The following is a 23006-nucleotide window of genomic DNA, read 5'->3' as shown; positions in this document are numbered from 1 at the left end:
TTTGTTTGTATAGCTCGTGCTTGTGAGCACTGTATACAAAATAACTCTTAAAAATACGCGTGTTGATTCATAGTAAAAACCCTATGTCGCCTAGAAAGCACGTGGTCTGACTTTTCTTACACCTGATGACCAGTTAAGATCCAGGTCAAGGTCTTTTGCATTAATTGCCGGGCGGCCGGGGTTAGTGTTGTGGAAATACTTGATAAGATTTAACGGTACCTTAATTGAGCGCTACACATTCGGAAATGACCCCAACACTAATTTATGCACAAGGGGAGCGAAAAAAATATCGAAGGGAACAGAAAAAACATATTGTACTAGGCCACATGAAATCATTATGCTAAACGGTCGTTTTTCTACATTTCTCTGGCACGCGTGTGGTTTAGAAGAGGATCTCGAGCACCTCAAACAATCTGGGTCGTGGAATTTAGCTTTCTGAGAATAAAGGTGCAATTAAAACTAGTTTAAAGTAGATTTTCCACTATAAATTGAAACGCATTTAAACGTCATCACAACGATAATCATTTAACGTCAACATGGTCTTGTTGATAGTCACCTTTTCAATTAAAAAGTCTTATCGTTTGACTCTCGTCAACCTTTCAAAGATAAACATTGAATTAGTTAACATAATTATTTATTTTAAAAAAGAAAACAATTTTATTAAAAAATCTATAAACAAGATTTTTTGAGTAAATTTTGAAAATGTTGGAGATTTAGATTTAAGAATCAGTTGAGCTATATTAAAAAAAATATATTTAAATTGCCTAAAACGTGGATATTTTATGGATAGCAAAAAACCGATAAAATAAATTGTATGTATAGTATAACAATAACTTTTAATTTTTTTTTCTTAAATGTAAGCTTGGTTCTAAATTATTTTTATATATGTATTTATGATACAGTCTATTTCATTTAAGTTAAAACTACGATATTTTAAAAACGAGATATATTGATTTAAAATAACGATACAGCTAAAATTGTGTAATTTTATACTATATCGAAATAATTTATTCTTGTGGAAAAAAAATATGGAAAGAAAATTAACTAAATGCTACTATGGTTCGCAAAAATATTGGCGATAGACTTGAATTAAAATAATAAATTAAATTATTAGCACCTCATGGGTGTTACGTGTTATATTAGATTTGATATAGACAGGTAAGGGATGACAGAAGAATTAGACGGAGATTTCAGTTTACTATTAATGGTAAGAAAGCCTTGAGCCATTAAATAAGAAATATTTTCTGTATATTTTTCAAACCTCCAAGGACTACTAAAATAAAAGCTAAACTCCAGTAGACTGTTCAATAAATGCTGTTATTGGGAAACTGAACCGAAGAAAAGATAAAACTCAAGACCGCAGAAGCAACGACCTTTTAAATATGTGGATATTATGGTGTCCAAATGCGTCAAGAGAGTCATTAAGGTTACTTTGCGAAGAAAATTTTGCATAATGCCCTCATGAGTCACATACTTCAAAGAATCGTGATAAAATTCCAAAAAAATATATACGTAGAATATATATCAACGTGAATCACCGTGAACTTTCTACGGTTAGACTCATACATGACATCATCTTTTCGCGTACAAAGTATCAGATTTCATGGTAGATAGAGTAAATCCATGAGTAGATTAAAATTAATTCAGAAAGAAAATAAATATAGTGATTTTAATAATTACAACTTTAAGACAATCTTTTTATTGCTTAATATTCTAATTATTTTAAGATTTAAACTCACAATATATATATATATATATATATATATATATATATATATATATATATATATATATATATATAACCAGAAAAAAAGTATAGACGTTTAGTGAGCTCAATGATTACACCAGGTAATTTATTACCGAAATTAATAAAATCAGATATTAACGGAATTTTTAATACATAAATTTATTGTATTTTTTATTGCTATATTTTAGATATTGCACAATAATAGCTTAACTGAAATTATACGATTTACATTTAAAATTACACGCTAAATTCCGCTGTATTGTCAGCTTTATTCATTTAAGAAAAATACTAAAACTAATCTAGACTAACGGGATTCAACTTTGGGGTAGAACGAAAATCTCAAATAAAATGAACTTGATCGATACTGTGGTGTATTACAAATGCCCCTTAAATAATTAGGCATACTTTTGATTGTGTTCATAGCTTTATTTTAATGACTTATATTTTAGAAAAAAAAATAGTGGTGTTACTCCACACCGAGCAAGCGAATGTCAAAATGAGTTTATATTTGATAAAATACTAAAAAATCGTTTTAAGTTACTGATTGAATATAATATATTAAAATACATTTCAAATTTAAATGTTTAAAATAACAGGCTAAAATCAGATTTTAAGCTCTATATTATAGATATAAATTTAAAAATGTAGATGTTTTTACTAGAATATTTTATAATAGAATAAAAAAATTGTTACCAGCGTGATTTTTTTGCAGTTGTCTTCATAATTTTTATAGACTAGTGTGACTATTTGCATTTTATCTAGGTTTAAACTTAATATCAATGGTTTTCCAGAAAGCATATATATAATATATCCTTATTTTCTAAATAATTATAGGTTTTATTTAATATTTTTTGTTAGATTTTGTAATTAATGTAGTTGTTGATATCAAAATTTGATCTTTGTCGCAAACGTATATTATGTAACAAAAACAGCGAAATAATTTATAGAAGTAAGTTTCACAAAAAGCCGTAAAAATAAATAAATGGACTATAAAAAGCAATAAATCAAAACTAATTACATTAATATATTACATACATTATTATGATAAAAAATTATATTTTTGAAAAAGCAACTCAACATTTTTATATAGCATAAAAAATGTAATAATAAATATTTTTTCAGAATTTTGTCTTAGTAAGAGAACAAAATTTAGCTACTAAGCAACTAATAATACGGCTGAAATCAGTGTGAAATTTTTACATTGTGGCAAAAAGTGGCAACTTAAACGTTCACAAAAATATATGTTAGATTACTAATACATATATGATATTATTTTTATTTAAGAAAACTTTATACGTACATACTAATTAAATAAAATAAACTATTTATTCATTGTATAAATATTGAATTTTTTGATTTTACGATAGACGACCCACAAACGACGTGTTTCTTTTGATGAAACGTATTGCGTGATCTTTATATTTTAAAACGACATGGTTGCTAAGATATTATGTTAATTCAAGGGGGAATACGGAAAGAGTATAATATAATCAATAAAATATGCACAAATTAAAAATATATCCACGATAATAAAAATATATACACATATACAAATAGACGTTAACTGTTCTTTAGCATACCGTATATTTTTATATAATATACAGAGCGAACCATTTAAAGTTTAGATTAAATAAATATTACTATAAATAATCAACCTTTGCAACATGTTTGAGAAACGATAATAAAAAATATGTAGTTAGCACGTCAATTTTTTTATAACGTACGCGAATAATAGGACAAGAACATATTACAAAAAAAATTTGGGCTCCCGTATGTATATCTGAATCGTAGAGAAAATTGTCAATAATAGCTGTTGCTACTTTACATTTCTTAAATTTATAATAATATAAAGATAAAAATCCTCTTTGGATCATTGAAAATACGAGATTTAAATTCGCCGACAGACAAATTTTTTGGCGTAACTCTTTGGAAAATTACTACACATTTTTGCAATCTGCCGATTCCCGCGCGAAGCGGTTTCTTTTTATCTGATTATTAATGTGATTCTTAAATTACCAATGCAACGATAAGACTAATTGTAGTATTTTAGAAAAATGCCATTTAAATACTTCCGACTTATATTAAAAGCTTTCAAGAAAAAAAAGCATATTTTCAAACATATGGCACTGACATGCATTTTTTAAGCAGCGGCTTAAAAAAATTGTAATATTATAAGTATTTTTAAAAAATTCTAAAAGCCGTTGTAGTAATTTAAAAATTTATGTAATAATATAAGTAAGTATTTTTAAAAAAAAGCCGTTGTAATTATTTACAAAAATATGTAATAATATAAGTATTTTTTTTTAAATTTATGAGAAATCAGCAATTTAATATTCTTTTGGCATCTTTTTTGAGAAATAATTCTCGAGAAAAATCATTACTAATAACTAATCAACGAATATGTAAAGTCTTTTAGACTTAAAAGTAAAATTTTCTAGAATCATCTGCTTCTTTTATATCTAGAATTGTTTTAGTTGTTTCACGTATACTTTCAGTGAGATTTTGTAGTGTTACTTTTAGTGTCAATGAAGGGGTCAAAAATTTTTTTTATCATTACTTGCATTATTAAGTACTTTTGACCTAAAAGTTAAATTAGGTAATATACATTTATGGTAACGTATATACAAAAATGATATTAAAAGAAGAAAATTACTAATTATTTAATTATACAAAATATAATATAACGTTAAATAAAAATTAAATAGGAAAATAAAGTAGAAACTTAAAAACATTCAACATGCAAAAAAATCCTAAGAAATTACACTAAAATAGTATATTAAAATATTTAGGTAATTATTTTTAGCAAAAAAACTTTTACAAGAACAAATTAACCAGTAATTATTCTTAAAGATAACATAACAACAAAATAAAAAACTATACACATCTAAATTCACTTCGATGTGAGCAAGTGACAGTGATCTTTACTGCTATAGGAAATGAAATTTCTTATAGCAATTTTAGAATTTTGGTTTCCTTAAAACAAAATTCTAAATAATTACCATAATGGAAATAAAACTAGATAACAACCTATAAAAATGTTTGACAGTATGTTTAGCAATACTTTCTATGTATTTATGTATGTTTTAACATACACAAAAGAAACTTAGTTGGGTAAGATCAAAGATAATAAACATACTTAATAAAACACATATATTAGGTAATCCCGGAATTAATGTCGTTTTTTATTAAAACTCAAATTTTTTTTTTTTTTCAATTATTTAATATTTTTTTAATACAAAGTAATTTCTAGTGTTATCTACGACTCTTTGCCATCTTGTTACTAGATCTAAAATTCCTTTCTCATAAAAGGCTTTTGGTTTAGATTCGAAGAACTCCGAAAGACCCGATTTCAGTTTTTGTCGAATTGTCGAATTTTTTGTTCCTTAATTGCGTTTCTAAAAAGCGAAATAAGTGAAAGTTGCTCGGTACCAAGTCCAGAGAATAGGGTGGATGCAATAAAACATCCCAGCTAAGGTCCTGGATTTTTTTACGGGTAATATCGGCAACATGCGGCTGGGCGTTATCATGTTGAAGAATGACATTACTTTTATTCACAAGAGCAGGTCTAATTTTTTGTAACGTCGTATTTAATTTGTCCATCTGTTCACAATAGAGGGCTGCAGTAACAGTTTGCCCTTGTTTTAAAACATCATAATAAATTACACCTTTCGAATCCCACCACACACACAATAATGCTTTCCGAGGATGTAGTCCTGGTTTTGGTGTTGGAATTGGGGTTTGACCTCGATTTAATCATTGTTTCTATTTTTTTATATCATGATAAAGAACCCATTTTTCGTCTCTGGTGATAAGGTCATGGAGAAACGGGGTAAAATGTTGCTTTTCTTGCAGTATTTTGCATGTGTTGAGGCGTTGAGCTTTGTTGCGTCGGTGAGCGCGTGAGGAACCGAGATACCTTATTTTTTAACTTTTCGCAGTTTCTCAAGATAACGATGGGTGTTCGACCGTGATGTGCCGACTTTCTTCGATAATTCATCAATGGTCATAATCGGATTTGCTTCGATTTCCGCCTTTAGAGCTGGACTATCCACTAGACTGGGCCGTCCACTTCGAAGCTCGTCCTTCAAATCGAGATTGCCCGTTGGAAATTTTTTGAACCCACTTTGGCACTTTCTTTTGTCCAGTATATCATCGTAAATGTCATAAATGCATTCTGTTGCTTCTGTCGCAGTTTTTTTTTAATGAAACGAAAACAGCATACAGCTTCTTAAATGTGTTTCCAAGGGACACGTCTCTGCCATTGTTTGTAAATGGGGTAGAAAAGATTTTTTTTGTTTAAAAGAAAGGCAAAGGATCACAGAAAAGAAAAAAATTACAACGCACGTCTTCACTGCTCATCGGACCCAAAAATACTAAGCCAAAGTTGCCTATTAAAAAAACGACATTAATTCCGGGATTACCTAATAATTAAAAGATTTTTTTTAATTTTCTTTTTTTTTTTAATTTTTCTGAACTTTGTTTCTACTATAAAGCCTTCAGACGCGGAACAACCTTTATTAAATTAGATATTAATCCTATTACGTGTTTTGCAAAGTTATCTTTAATCTTATGAGCGTTGACGATTGACATTTATTTTCGTAATTAAACTTCCTGAATGTTTTATTTCTATTTATATATCATAATCTACATTTCGATTACCAAGCAATCGATTAGGCTCATTTCAGTTGTGTTTACGTGAAAAGCGTCAATTTTACCGGTAACTATCTGCGATTTTCCAACTTTTCGATCACTATTAACGATTTTCAAGTCGAATGCGACGCGTTTTCCCATCGGCGAGAATTACCTAATTTCGTGAAAACTTTGCATGCTTATAACGACATAGTCATGCTTTATTGGCCGGTCCCAATTTAAATTTAGGCGCGGAGCCCATTAGGCAAATATATTTTCTATATATCTATACAAGCAAATGCGTGTATTTGGCAAATCTATCGCAGGAAAAAATCATTTTGTTCAATTACCAGGATTTGTTTTATAAATAATTGGTAACGATCCTATGTACAATACGCCGAACAATAGTTCGACACGTTCCAAGTGAGCAAGCCTTTATGTTCTCTTATCACGAACTCGAATTTTTATAAGAAAGCTCAAAGCGATCTCGCGTTCATGTATAATATGTAGATATAATAAAATATTTGATCGATCGTCGGCATGTAATAAAAACAAACGGGCTGCTTTCGGTAGGAAACCGAAGACGAGCGACATTCGGAAATTAATATAGGGTCTTCCAGGGCCGAAAAAATGGTACAGTCTTGCCCGGGGTGGTGGTTGGTGGTGGTTGAGAGGAATTGTTATGTCGATGCGATAGCGTGTGGAATAGGTTGGCCCAATAGGCAATCGCTGCTGGCTGGAATCAAGATAAAGTTATCGTATGTATGAAAAGTACCGTGTGGTGCAAAACGTTCTTTAGGCCCTTTGTCGCCAAAGTCACGCGCGTGAGATGACGAAGATTTGCACAAGGTTAGGGCTTGTTTTATTTTTTTTATTGTTTTTTTATTACTAGCAATCGTGAAATATCGACTGCGATCTGATATCGCGGAAATTGCTCTGACAAGGGCAAAGGGCTTTTCGTTAGGCTTTAAAATAATTCGTGGTGATCACATCTCAAAGATTTATTTATATGTGATTTATATGGCAATTTAATAAATTAAGATTCGAAAATTGAAAGACTATACAATGTTGAAAAATGTTTATACAGTGACACAAAATTATTGAAGATAATGCTTAATAAATATTCAATATTTAATTTTGAGATGAATCATATTAAAAAAAATAAGAAAAATTAACAAAAACATGTTATCTGTATGATGGTCTAATATTATTTCATTCATATTTTTATTGCATTAATTAATGTGTACAATACGAGTATGTTGATTTTTATTTATAATGATAAATATTAATATTATTATTTGCTTAAAATATTTACGATTAAAAATGATATACGCTATATTATAATGTATAATTATAGTAATAAAAGTTGTCTTAACTGAATTGCCCATTGTATGATTCAAATAAACACTTATCAACTTTATGCTTCTAGATTATTATTCAAGTGGAAAAATAAATACAACTGTTTTTTTAACTTAACAGTAATTAAATGATAAAACTGGTGTAATTTACGTTTTTTGTAAATAACTCATATTAAAGATTAATTCAGAAAAACACTAGAATTACTACTTAATTTACTGTCACTAGTAAAAATATTAATCATAACTAATATTTATTATATGTGTATTGGTAAATTTATATTAATAAATATAGTTAGCCAAAAATAAAAACGCACAACGCTATATCCATATGTTAACTATTAGTGATTATTTTATATTCACGTACAATTTGTAATCGTGTTTTTGCGTAACGAAATTTCCAAGTCGTCAAGAACTCTAGATTCCGGTAATACCATAGTTGGAGGTGGCTTAACAAGAAGTGGAAAGCAGCTGCTTTCTTGGTCTTCTACGGCAGGGAGTTATTGTTGGGATCGACTTTTTAAATAAAAAAATCGAATGTCCGTAATATTAAGCATACTTATACCCTCTGGGTTAACAGATAACATAAAGGGGAGGGTATTAAAAATTAATAGATAGTAAAATCGAAACACTTATCATGAAAAACAATAAATTTGCTTTTGTTGATTTTGATCATTTTATCGATTCTGTGTTTAGTGAAATTTGTACTTTAATTTATTTTGCCAAATTAATAAAATCAGGAGATTTATTTTCAATGGTTATTTTATACCATTCTACTAAATAATTATTAATTAATATCACCGACATCTGATCCAATTGTAAAGAAAATAAAACACATCGATAATTATCTTTTATAAAGTGTCCGTTTACTTTTTGCATTTTTTTTTCTATACTTCTTATATATAACTGTATTTATATATACTTGTATATATTGAATAGTGTTTCTTCTATTTTGCTTTGGTTTTTAAAATTTACAATGGATCAAATAACGACTTTAATAAATGTTTTCTTAACAATTTTGTCATCAAAAAGTTTTGCATTTTTTAGCTATTTAATAATTTGCTTGGAAAGTATGCTCAATTGAATTTAAAATAATCTTTTGCTAACTAATTAAACTAAATTTTAGTCATTGTAACTTCTTCTTCCTTATTTCAAAATAAATAAGAAAATCAGGTTAAATTTTAATATGCGACTTTTTAAAATGGCGTTTCAAATTTTTTTTGTTGGTTATTGCAACAAAAACTACACATAAAAATATCACATTTTTTCTTTTTTGTATTATTTATGATCCACTACAAATTATTATAAATAAAAAACACCATAAATATCTAACAAAATAATTTTAATACGCGTTATGTAAATTTATCCGCGACAGCGTGACACACACATACAAACACACACATAGCTACTAGGCCGTAGCGGGCAAAGCAAACTGGCAACAAGCTGATTCTCTTCTCACTTTTCACACGAACACTGTTACCCTCCACCTTCTTGCTAAACTCGCTACTAGGGTCAAAAACAAGATTTCCTTAGCCAGATAGTATAATATTGCCCCATTTTAATTATTGTGCAACACTATTAAATATATTAAATAAATTAGATAAACAAATGTTGCAAAAATTACAAAATAGGGCAATGAGAGTAATCTTAAACAAAAATAGATTAACTAATTGTAAAAGTATGATTGATAGATTAGAATGGTTGAATGTTCAAGAAATATTGATTATGAATGTTTTAGTATTTATATATAAGTTAGAAAATAATATGTTACCAGAATATTTTAATAAGTATTTAATAAGAAATAAAGATGTACATAAATATAATACTAGAAATAGAGAAAATTTAAAGATAATTAAGTATAAGAAAACGAGTACGGCTAGGGGAATTATGTACGGAGGTTTTGATTTATATAATAGTCTTCCAAGAGATATCCGAAACAGCAAAAATATAACGGGTTTCATAAATGGAATAAAAAAACACCTTCGTACATATAGAAATAAATTATAATATTAAGTCTTTATTATTGTATATTTTTATTTTTTCTTTCTGTTATGTATTTTTTATATATTTTTATATATGTTTACTAAATTTGTTAGATGTAAAGATTAGCTATTAAGCTAAATAAATTAATAAAATAAATAAATAAATAGATATTCACTATAGGAGATATTATTAGGAAAATCAGATTAAAATGTCACAATTGAACCATTACATCAAATAAATTAATCCCAATTCCTAATGGAAATAATAAGTTTTTGTCTTTTTTAGATTACTCATAATCTACAAAAAATATTATTAAAAAAATATTTGTTTGAAAAAAAAACAATAAATATTTATAAGCGTTATGCAAATTCAACCGCGTTAAAATAAATAACAACGTACTTAGAACGATTATCAACTGTGAATATTTTGATACGTTGTTTCATGATCGATCTGCAATCGACTTCTTGGCCGGGCCTGTTCTACGGGTTGTCTCGGTTGATACTCGGCTTAGCTCTGCTTAGTACGAGTTCGGCTGCCACTACGCTTTCTATTTGTTCAAAATAAAAAGCATAGTGGCAGGAGTGTTCTAAAGTGAGTTTAGAACGCTCATATATACTCTAATTACTCGAGTTAGGGGAAATCCTTTGTTCGTCTTATTATGAAATGCTATGAATTAGGGCGAAAACAAACTATTAGATACTGTCGATTAATATCTAAATAAAATATATTTTGTGTAGTGGCTATAATACACAAAGCAATTCTAAAATTTGTATGAAGTGTATAATTTCGGGTTCGTGTAACTGCCGCAAATTTGATTAACATAGCATACAATGCATTCCATTGTATTTGTAATGGCACTAAGTGTATCGTTTGTTTAGGTCCTTTCATGTATGCTTAGTATATTTCCGTTCATAAAATGCATTTTTGTTCCGGTCAAATGCATAAAAAATCCGAGAATCTTTAATACCTTATTGCAAACTTTTTGAATGACACTTCCAAGTTCTCTAAAGAAAGATTTCTAAATAAAACACCTCCGTATAAACTGTAATGGAATTTTGTCAGACAAGAGTTCTGATATAATATGTTCTATAAGAATGTGACACTTGCCTTCAGGTCTTTTTGCAATGACAGCGGATTCGCATTTGTGTAAATACTATGAAACACATTCATTCAATCAGCATATAATAAATAATCTAACTTTTAAATTCCCGCATGTATATTATACGAAACATGATGTTGAACCAAACTCTGTAACTATTTGTATTAACGTTTGCTATGTCACACCAAAAATTACAATAAATACTAATATTATATATTTTGTTTGAATGTTAAAAGAACATTGATCTCTACAGAAAATATCAACTTGAAAGCAATTTGAATAATATGAATTGCTTGAAAAGCGCTATATTATACAAATAAAATACATATTAATATTTTTCCCGTCTGCGTTTACGACTGCCTTAACAATCAACGAAATGGCGGATGAGAAATGGGAGCGAAAGACGAGGATGGAACTAAACAGGGGGAAGTTTCGCTGGCACGATTCGCTCCGTAGTAAAATAGGTATAAAATACCTCCACGTGTACCAAGACACGGAAAGTTTTCATCAAAAATAATCAATTAACGTCATCATCAACGCAACACGCACGAATGCAACTCGTTTCTGTTTACCATCAATTTGCAACGATTAAACAGCGCCGCCGATCCGAATGGGTTCTATCGCCAACTTTAAATTAACTATCATAGTTATGCCGTGTTATATTTAGTTACGTACGTTTACATAGCCGATGATACAGTATCAAAGCTCGAACAATTTATAAATGACGAGCTAAATTATATTATGAAACTGTATCATAAGAGTTGAGCCTCGGACGGATGACTACGTGAAACACTTTTTGATCAAAATAAATTATGGGGAAATATATTTGTTCTAGTTATTTAGTAGAGAACTGAAAATGCAAACCATGATAACTATTTCTGTGAATCTAAATAAAATTTATTTAATTAAGTTAAATGATACCATTAATTTAAGGGAACTTAACAAGAAGTAGTATACACATACTCAGGCCTGCCGAGAGGGAGGGGGAGACTTTGGAAAAAAAATATAGCAAGAATATATGTATAAAAAAAAGTAAAAACTGACCTTAAATAATGAATCTGAACTTAATTACAGTTGTTTAAGATGTACCTATATACTGATATATTTTAGGTATATGTTCCTTTAGCCCTTTTTATATATATATATATATATATATATATATATATATATATATATATATTGTATAATAAATAAAAGGAGTGGAACATTGCCTTCAAAAATACCCACTTTATAGGTAGTACTTTTACAAAAAATATGTTTGCAAATTTATTTGCTTTTTGAACGTTTAAAAAATATTAGGCATGAGAGAAAAGATTTAGGTATTTGATCTGAAAATTCTGATCGAATACCGAAGGAAGAGGTAAAGAAATAAAGAAAAATCATCGACAACACCAGCCGAATTATATAAATTTAATGTTTTTACAAATTGAATTATCGGTTATTTGGCAACCAGATTTAAGCAGCAAAAAAATAAATAACACATTTTTCACGTGTTTATTAATATTTAAAAAAATATGTTATTTCATTAAAATCATATTGGAATACATTTTTACCAGTAGATATATATTTTTACCAGCGAAAATATAAATTATCTGATAGGTGCAAGTACAATTATATGATTTAAACTTTTCTATATGTAGTAATATGTATTTACATATTTATCATTATTTATTGAGAAATCGATCTATAAATGTTACAGTGAATGTGTATTTTTTAGTTAAGTTAGATTTTCAATATATGCTGTTCTAAAATATCTATGAAGCTCTATTTGACATTACCATAACTTCGATAATCTGTTCAAACCCAAACCTAACCTAATGAAAGCTCTTAAACAAATTAGAGTTTTAGAATTTTCATTAGGTAAAGTCCAAAATCAAACTAGGTCAACTCATCTCTCAGGGAAAAATAAGCACAGACAGATATTGCATTTCACATATTGCTCCATAATTTGTCTGCATTTCGATATTACACTATGTTTTAAAAATATGATAGCTATCCTTACCGATATAACTATGGACTTCTAATATAAGAGGGCTGATCAAAATATTTTCAAACTGAATTTTGGTCAATAGGAGAGCGCAAAAACAATTATCACTTCTCAGAAGGCAAAAATTCACGGCAAAAGCAATAAAAACGTGTCGGCGCCTTCACAGTGGGAACGCTCGGTAACGAGCGTTCCCACTGCGACGGCGACGGCACGATTTTATTGCTTTTGACGTGGATTTTTGACTTCTGAGAAGGGATAATTGTTTTTTGCGATCTTCTATTGGGCAAAATTCGGTTTAGATGTACTTTATTTGATTCTCACTCGTAATATTGTTATAAAAAGTTTTAATATAAACGCTTGATAATCGAGCGTTTTCACTGTGATGGCACGACTTTATTGCTTTTGACCTGGATTGCAAATTCACTATATGGCAACACTGAGCAGAAGAGAAGACAGGATTAATTATCAATAAAATATTTTTAGTAATTTTTAATGGCTAATTAAAATATTTCGCACAAAATATTATATCAGAAAATATGTCGCAACGGTGGTATTTTTTTATATTTATTTGTAGCATAGAAAGGGTTAACTTGTACTTATTATTATTTATTCAAGAAATATTATTACGATGTTAAAAAAATATGAGAGCCGAAATTGTTGTAGTCGAAACACATAAAACAATAATACATTAATAATACCGTACAACAGATTTTTGACACAACTTTAAGACTCAATTTATATATAGAAAATTTCAACACGTTTAATATTTTAATATTCATTATATTTTCCCCCAAAATAATCCCTTTTAAGATATTGTCAATTTTTCAAAAAAAAAAATCTAAAATACTTAAAATAATATAATTTTAAAATGTAACTTGATTTATTAATATATAACAGGAAGTGTAAAAAATTCAAGGTTAGTTAAGAGATATTTAAAAAAAAATTATTAACAAAAAGGGAAATTTGTGTATTATTTTGTGTTTTAATTGTAATATATGTATCATCTTTTTACTTTGTTTCGAATATTTTTACTATATTTTAACAGTAAAATGTAACAGGTAAATATGATAAGTTTATAAAAAGTCATAGCTATGATAAATTCGATTTAATGACTATTGAGTAAATACATAAATCGCAATGATAACAAAATTGTAAAAAAAACTGCTCTCATTATTTGTAGAGATTTATTTTAATTTATTTTTTATTACATATCTGACCATTATGACTTAATAGGTTATCCCAGTGCGACATGATGATTACTGTACAAACAATAATAACCATTCAAAAAACAATATCGGACTCAAATTTGATCCCTGTTGTACTCCAGAATGAGCGAAATACTGATCGGAGTGCTAGTTGCCACAGCTCACACACTGACTGCAGTGATATATTATTTATCTCAAATAAGCTAATAAGACCAATCAAAAAACCAAAGTTGCTTAACTTTTGAAAAAGTAGCTCATTACAAACATTGTCGAATGCCTTTTAAAAGTCGGTATAGACTACATCGATCTAGATTTGAGAATCGGGATATTTTGTCATGGCCTTCGAAAGACACAAGAGGTTAGTGCCCTGTGAAACCCGTGTTGTTGGTCTACTAGCGCTTGTAGATAATAAATATATTTTTTTAAATGACAATTAATTTTTAGTCCTAACATTTCAATAGGAAAATTTTTCAATAGGAAAAAAAAGACATTTTGATTTGGCACTACAAGATCAAATGTATTTATAAAAAATATTTTTAAAAATCACACTAAAACCCATATAAAATATAAGAAATTATATCAATTATTTTATAAATAAAATTTACACTCTTTTTTAAAAATCAAAAATAAAAATGTTTTGTTTGAAAAAAAAACTAAACTACAGTTTTTCTTCACATATGTATATATGTACAATTAAGTTTATCTTTCATTTTTATATCAACAATTATTTCAAGAATAGATTGTCTGATTTTCACGATACTTTCTCAATTAATGGTAATTTATTTCAATAAATTTTTAACAATAGTATCAGCATCTGCGTACTAAATAACTAAATAAAAAAAATGAGTTTAGAAGCGAAATTTGAAATAATAAAAAATACGGTTATTATGATTTTCTCCGTATGATAATACAGTGAAATACTGCATTATTTTATAAAATACAATAATATTATTCTCACGCACCATAATTATTTTTTTTTAATTACAACAATATTTGAATAAATTTACAATATTTAATTTAAAATAAATGGTTTAAAACTAATAAAATAGTATAGATACTAGATTTATGTACTCTCCGTTAATTTTTAAGCAAATACGATACTAGTAATTAAAAAATATTAATTGAGCATAACGAGCACAAAATAACAATATCTGCCACCAAAATATTTACGTTAGATTACTAAAGTTGTTAGCCTCAATAGTACGGTATGACAAAACGGATATAAAGATTTCTTACGACGACGATAAAATTCACGTTTTTGATGCACTTCCATAGTGATTTATATCTTCGAATCACGTTAAAACAAACAAAACTGATTCAGAATTGCACGTCAAAATGTAAATTATATATCCACAATTTTTTATAGCAAAAAATAGAATATATCGAATCTAAAACTATTTCCATCACATGATGATACGTCTTCAAGGCAACGTGGAATTTACGTAGAAAACGTAGACGTGAACGAGGTTTATGCATTATAGACATTTATATCTAATGTGCCTAATGTGATACTGTATATAAATATATGTATAGTTTAGACACAAATTAGGTTTAATTCGCTCATATCACGATATCTATTTTTTTCAATAATAAAATGCAAAAAAAAATGTATTAAGAAGATGTAACAAGTAACAAGTATTTATTTTATATTATTTACGACTTTTTTAATTGCTATCCATCAAACGCAAGCTATTAATTATCTAAATTATATACTAACTCACAACAGAAACGGTGGGACGATATAGCTAGCTTCTAAAAGCAATAAATATATCAGAATATAAAACATTAACGTCACTGGCACAGTTAACGTTTGGGTGATTTTGTTATTCAAATTTTAATTTATATATATATAAATATTATTGAATAAATTATTTGGTTCACATAAAAGGGGGCAAAGTTTTGCAAATTGGATTCGATCGTGAGGTTATTTAGAATTGAGGGTATCTCTAATGACTATTAAATCTATGTTTCGTACTCATAAACTCATATCTGTGAGTTCGCCTATAAATAATCATAAAATACGTGTTTGTGTTTTGTGTATGATAAAGGAAGTTATGAAAACAAAAATATTTTTATTATTTTATAATAACACCATATCCATTGAAAAATCAACGAAACGTTCATTCAAGTAATATATGTAAGTAAGCTTTTTTTTATAGTTTTTAATGACTATTAAAAATATAATGTATTCATAACACATACTTTAATTTAAATATATAAATACAATCCATAATATATTGTATCTGTTCAAATGTTATTAAATTTATTAATATTTTATAATGCTTTAGAAAAATAATATTATGATACATCTAAATAAATTTTGATATTTTTATTTAAATTAATTTACCCTTATTTAAAACCACTAATCAAATATTTTTTACAATATACTCGTGACTAGCTTCATGCGGTATATCTATATGTGTTTATTAAGTTAACATTATTTTTTAAAAATATGCACCTTAATTTATTAATACATAAAAATAAATTAATCTTTTACGTGTCGGCATTTTCGGACAACCCTACATCTATTTAATATAATATATTTAAATTATGTGTTTTTTTTATAATTTTAGTAACATTTAGTGTTTGATAGCTTAAATATTTGCATATTATTTTGATTTATAGTACGCATATTTAATTCTTATCTATAAAAAAACATACTAAACTAACAGATACTACATAATAATATGAATATAATATTTTAGTTTATAAACAACAATTAAAAATACTATTCTTCACAACCCATCGAATTTATATTTTTATCAATATAGCGATGGTTCATGAATTTATCTTAGATTAAAATTTACCAAAAATTGTACACTGAACTGATATTGTATTAGCATTTAAAAACATTGTTTGTAATATAACAACAGCGATTTAAAAATATAACCTTAACTTTGTAATAATTTTTTTTTTATAAAACTAATCATAAAACAGTTTTTTTAAACTATTTCTGTTTACTAGAATCTTGTTTTAAAACAGTGTTAATTTTAACTATGTATTTTTAAATTTCATTATTGAAATATAATATTGTTTGTAAAATTACTACAATATTAATATTTATAAAGTTTATGGCCTGAATTTATCCTATAATGGATGTAAATAATTATTAAAATTTTAATTTACAACAAGATTTTTGCCACAAAGATAAGATAATTAATATTTTAGACAATGGAGCCATTATCAGATAATTTAGATAATTTTTAGTGAATGTGTATCAACAGTATCGTTGTTTTTTGTATGTTTTTTGATTTTATTTTTCAAAATATTTACAATAGTTTTTGATCAAATGCTAATAATTAAAAATATTTATAAAAATATATTAATTATAGATACTTATTAAAAAAAAAAATTGTGTTTATAATTATGTACTAGAAAATTGTAAGTAATATTTTTTGTAAAAAAAAAAATTATGGATTTATTTATTGTGTTTGCTGGCTAATTGTGGCAAGTTATGTAAAAAAATCTTCGAAATACAAAACTACTAATATTAATTTTTATCGTTTAATAAAATCGTTGTTAATAAGAAACTACACATAATAGCTCATAACTGTTGATAAAATATATATTAGATTATTTAATGTTTATGGCTAATAAAATTATGTAGTGTATTTCTCAAAATTGAATCAAAGTAATCCATACAGCAATGCGTCACAAATAAAAAAATATTTCTATAAAAAAAACGATAGCAACAATAGCACCTATTTATTTGTACTTTTTCTACTTTAAAGATTTATAATTATAATATAGAACCTATAACTTAGTTTTAAATTGGTTTATTTCGTACATAATTTCAAAACAATCCAAGTTACAGAATTAATCTAAACGGAATTATACACATGAAACAATCTTCGTGGCAAAATTTATTATGAATTTTTTACATACCTTTTAGGTTAAAAAATTGTAGCCCTATTTACATAGGATTACAAGCGTTTGCAAGATTATTATGACGATAGTTTAACACATAAACAATCAGCATATTTTCAGAAACAGAAAAACAAAACATAATTCTACACTATGATCTCCTAATTGCATACATCAAACATACTTAAACACCGGTTTATAAGTAATTCATGAGCTTCAATACTAATGGTATAAAAATAATGGGCAGTTCCTTCTCAGATTTAGATAGAAACATCATCCGAAGAAGAATAAGATAAATACTCAATCATTTCTTACCACATCCAGCACACCAGCTAACGGCACACTGCTGACATCGTCGCCTCCGTTAGCCACAGTTTTCTCCATGTTTTTGAGGGTTTGCTCCACAGCAGCCCATTCTCCTTTCTGCGCCAACGTGAGTATCCTCTGAGCGGTGTCTCTGGTGCTGGCACCAGCGCTCTGAGGTTTTGGCACAAAATCGTCATTCTTGGCAGCATCCTTCTTATCTCCATTGCTCGAACCGTCATCTTTCACGTCCGGTTCCTTCTCCGCCACTGCCTTCGAAGCCGAAGAACCCTTGTCTTCTTCGGCCGCCTTCTTGGGCGGGCCTTTGCCCGTGCCCTTTTTCCCACCCGAAGTGGACATGGTCGCACATCAACCTCTACTAATCAACAATGCTATCTCACAAGAGTCATTTTAATACCAGTTTCGTACAGTCGCATTTTAGGTTATGCTACTCTGCATTTTAATGTTGGTAAATAAATATTTATTTTTAATTAATTAATTAATATAATACAAACACCACTTTAACATTGATTCAGTATATATGGAATATTTTTGTAAAGGAAAAGAAAAGAGGTTTCGTGACACGTTTAGTTGGTATAATATTGTATAAGACCAAGGGGAATGCCGCTCGTGCGGAGTAGGCGGCCAGACTGGCTGCGGTTGGGATTTCTTAGGCGGCCAAGGGCTACAGGGTGGGTCGGTCGGGGGTCGGAACGTTGGGGGTGGCTAGCACGCTCTCTCAAACCCAGATTTTCGCCACTACCTCCCCATTTGCATCTAAGCAAAGCCTTAGCACATGGCAGACGTGTACGTACGCCTGTAAAACACATTGTAGGCCACCAGCATAAATACAAAAATTAAATTTTCAATCACTGTATATGTGCTCATTTTTAGAATTTGCATAACTGTATGTATATCAAAACTTGACTAAAACAACACAAAAACTTATGTAGAAACATATACGAATAATGAATATATATTATTTGTACGCGATTGACATATTTCATGTACATTTCTTTATCAGAATATTCCGAACTAGTACTAGTATTTACTAATGCATAAAGTAAAGTATTGTTTACTAAATTTTAGAAATATAATTTGAATGTAATGTCAAGTTAATGTTGGAAGTCAAAGCATCCAGTGCGTTCGCAAAAAGCCTTTTTATATGATTTAAGACCAGCAGCTTTGATGAATCCTGGGCAGGTATATATTGAACAATAAGGCTAAAGGAAAGATCTATCCTCTTAAGCACTAAAATCCAGTGAGCATATTCTAAAAAAAATATTGTCATTGAGATGACGGTATTATTAGGTTTTCGTTCATTCGAAGTTTAATAACAAGTGTCTTAAAAAGTCTATAAACTAATTGTTTTAAAAATAAAGATTCCTCTATATATAATTGTACTGTATGATTTTTTGCTTTTACCAATGTTTTTAACTAAAGGGGAAACCCAGCATATTTTTATATGCTTTACAGTCCTAGACTAAACATATTTATTTATTTTTTATTAAATCTTCCGTTGTAACCTGACATGTATAAACCCAATGCGTTACAAAGGACAAAATCTGTACCAACTAAATAAGTCAATCAGATATAATGCATACCTACCAAGTAAGTATTAACTACCAGACTGAAAGCCTGGGAATCGGTGACATCTATATTAATAATTGTAAATTATAAAAAAGCAATAGATGTTACTACAGCTGTATCCGATTTTTTAATAATAGTGCATTTTTTATAAAAAAAAGAGTGCTACTGCCGGGGCTCGAACCCGAAACCTTAGAGTTACTAGTCTGAGACATTATGAACTACACTATTTAGTCCTCATATAAATAAAACTAATCTATTTATTATTTTTTTATTGTAAATCTTCTGCCGTAACATAACAGACGTGAACATAAGCAAAGCCTACAAATATATATTATGACACACTAGACTGAAATGAAATTTTAAAATTAGCTAAATCAATTTTACTAATTATATACCATTATTAATATAATATATATAATAATAAATGGTGGGCCTTTTCAACAATTTCTTTCGTTCAACGAACGAATTCTGCGAATTTAGGTCATAATAGACACAAATGTTTTTCGAAAAAAAATTGTTGTTATGTAGAAGCGTCTCATTGTCTCGCCTTTCAAAACAAAATAAAGGCGCATAGACTTTGGAGCGACACTAGTCGCTAATTATTTGTAATTGTTTCATTACAAGATTTTTTTTAAATTTCATTCAAGATAATACAGATGAATATTATATCAATTATTCGAACATTTATATAGTTGAAAATCGAACGAATAATTCAAATATTCGATTAAAAATCCTAATCGCAACGCACGGGCGTGTTTCAGGGCATAAAACTGGACTTCGGCAAGTATAAAGGATAATGCTTAACACCCTTTAGTACACTGTAGAAATATTTATTGAGGCATATTCGAGTGCTTCTAATATGAATTTACTCCTATATACATAATTAAAATATGTATATTTTTTTTAATACAAATATCTTAGATACTGGGCTTCTAGATAATATATTAATATAAGTTATTATTTAGAATCATGTACATTTACAAAAAAAGTAGCAAAAAAATGATTCTTCTCCTGTTAAAATGTTATCGATTTTAGCTTTTACACATTATTAATTTTTTTATGTATTATACTTTATGTTACCTTTATTATTATTTGTGAATAATTCGTTAAAAATAAAAAGTGGTAATCGGTTATTTTCCACGAGATTATCGATAACTGTAACGTTTTTAATTCAAAACAATTTAATTAGATGTCAATTGCTGAATAAATAGCAATTGTTGAATAAATTCGGAATATAGATACTGTTACTTTTACCTTTGAACTACTCGAATGATCTATATATGTATATAATACTATACTTTTTTCCATACTAAAAGCTCTTGAATGAATCACCCTAGAAATTTGATTTTTTAAAGAACAGTTTCGCTGAAAATTTTTAGGTCAACACAATGTTTTAAAAATAGAATTTTATATAAGTAGTAGTATTTTCTAGATTCAGATTCTTATTTCAAAGCATATATTTATATTATTTGATCTTCGGAATTTTATCAATGGCTTCATGGCTTCAAAGACAAACAATATTTCGCAAATATAATATTTTTTTTATTTATAAAGACGATTATTTAACTTTTGAGTTCTTAAAAGATAAGTACAACGACACAAACAAACCTTCATTGTCAAGATCCACATAAACTTTACAAAGGAATACAGTTAGTTGTGAAACAACACATGTGATTAGAGAAAATATTATTTAAACGTGAGTTTATTTTTAGAAGAAGGAGCCGACTTAAAAGATGAATGATTTAAGAAACAAGATTGGAAACTAATACTAATAATAATCAATATTTGGTTATGCTAAGCTATTTTTATATACAGCTAAATATGTGTTCTTTCGAGAAAACAAATAAAAAAATATGAATTGATGCTGTAAAATCTGATATAAGTAAAAAAGTATATAATACATACAATAATATCAAATCATTAAATGAAACTTGACCTCAAAGTCGTTAGCACCATTGATCTCCGAACGAGTTATATTTAACTGGCAAAAAGAACAATAAGGTCATGACAAAATGGCGAAAAAATTAATACTGGCGTGTTAATAACATTTTTTTTAAATAAAAACACTTATGCTTTGACATTAACAAATGAGCCAATTTCGGACAATTTGCTTTTTGAATTGAAATCGTTACAAGCTGAATTAAAAACATGCATATGCATTATTACTCAGTAAATGCGATTGTATCGTTTATGTGTATCATGCTTTAATATTCATGGGAATTTTTAAATATATAATATTAAATAATATGGATTTATTTGGTTATTTTGAAGCATCGCTGAAATAGCGATTTGTGTAAACCTTTTTTTAAAGTTCAAAATAACCTGCTGATCCATAGGCTGGAGTAATAAATTGGCGATGGAAGGAAGAAACCTGATCTTAATGAACTCGAATTCCTTCATTAAGTCATTCTCAAAGTCTGAAGGATGAGCTAAAGATTCATAACTAACAAGATTTTGAGTGGCAAATTATATTCCAAAGAGTATGTCATCACCGACTTTAGAGAGTAATTATCGTCTCAGTTAGGAAGAAAGTGACACAATGCGTACCTAAAATTGCGTTAAAAAATTGCAACATTCGTAAACAAAGTTACCTGCAAATCGAGGTTTGACTGTAGCAGTAAATACTTAGAATAATAATAAATATTATATAGTTCATATATAAAAGCTTTTATCTGTTTACAAAACTCGTGAGCGTTTCAATAGCTTTCACTCGCGTAATTAATCAAAGCACATAATTTCAAGCTATACATCTTTATCGTATGTATAATTACTGACCTACATTGCGTCATCCTACCCTTTGATAATAAACTTCCAAAAAATCTTGATTTGCACAAAGTCACGCAAATAATGGATTATTTATATTACAAAAAATACAATAATAACCACATGATTACGCGCGTAAATAAATAATTTATTTAATATAAAAAATAATAATAAATCATATTATTAAATAAATAAGATTTAAATCGCACTTAAGTGAATGTATTTAAATTAATTTTCCTTTTCATTGCAGCACTAAATCAGTTTGATAAATATATTTCACGAAAATTCAATCAGTTAAAGCGGTGTGTAATTATTGTGTTGCTGCAGTTATTTTTTGTATTAATATATTATTTTTTAATGATTATACATAGGGAGATTTTTAGATTAGACGCAGACACATTTATTGCCGCAGCGAGAATTCTGCAAAAAGCAATGTGTTTGCATTGAAAATATGAACGTAGAAAGCGGACAGTCCACGTGA

At 28.0% G+C, this 23006-nt stretch overlaps 1 protein-coding gene across 3 annotated transcripts in view; it reads right to left on the bottom strand.

Annotated features, from left to right (window-relative positions):
* Positions 1–23006, bottom strand: part of nompC (no mechanoreceptor potential C) — an 89981-nt gene that overhangs the window by 59589 nt on the left and 7386 nt on the right. For 2 of the 3 annotated variants that reach the window (XM_088186365.1, XM_088186366.1), the window contains exon 1: positions 18185–18540. The exons of the other annotated variant lie outside the window; for it this stretch is intronic. In XM_088186365.1, coding sequence (XP_088042491.1) covers positions 18185–18532 — 348 coding nt within the window. In that variant the 5' untranslated portion in view covers positions 18533–18540. Of the gene's footprint in view, positions 1–18184; positions 18541–23006 lie in introns of those variants that run through there. 3 annotated transcript variants of the gene reach the window in all.

Source organism: Plectrocnemia conspersa, unplaced genomic scaffold (assembly GCF_051122295.1).
Source record: "Plectrocnemia conspersa isolate PC_06_02 unplaced genomic scaffold, ASM5112229v1 ptg000005l, whole genome shotgun sequence".
In the NCBI taxonomy this organism is placed as follows: Eukaryota; Metazoa; Arthropoda; class Insecta; order Trichoptera; family Polycentropodidae; genus Plectrocnemia; species Plectrocnemia conspersa.
The sequence above is the reverse complement of the archived record's forward strand: the minus strand, read 5'-3'. Positions and strand labels throughout refer to the sequence as shown.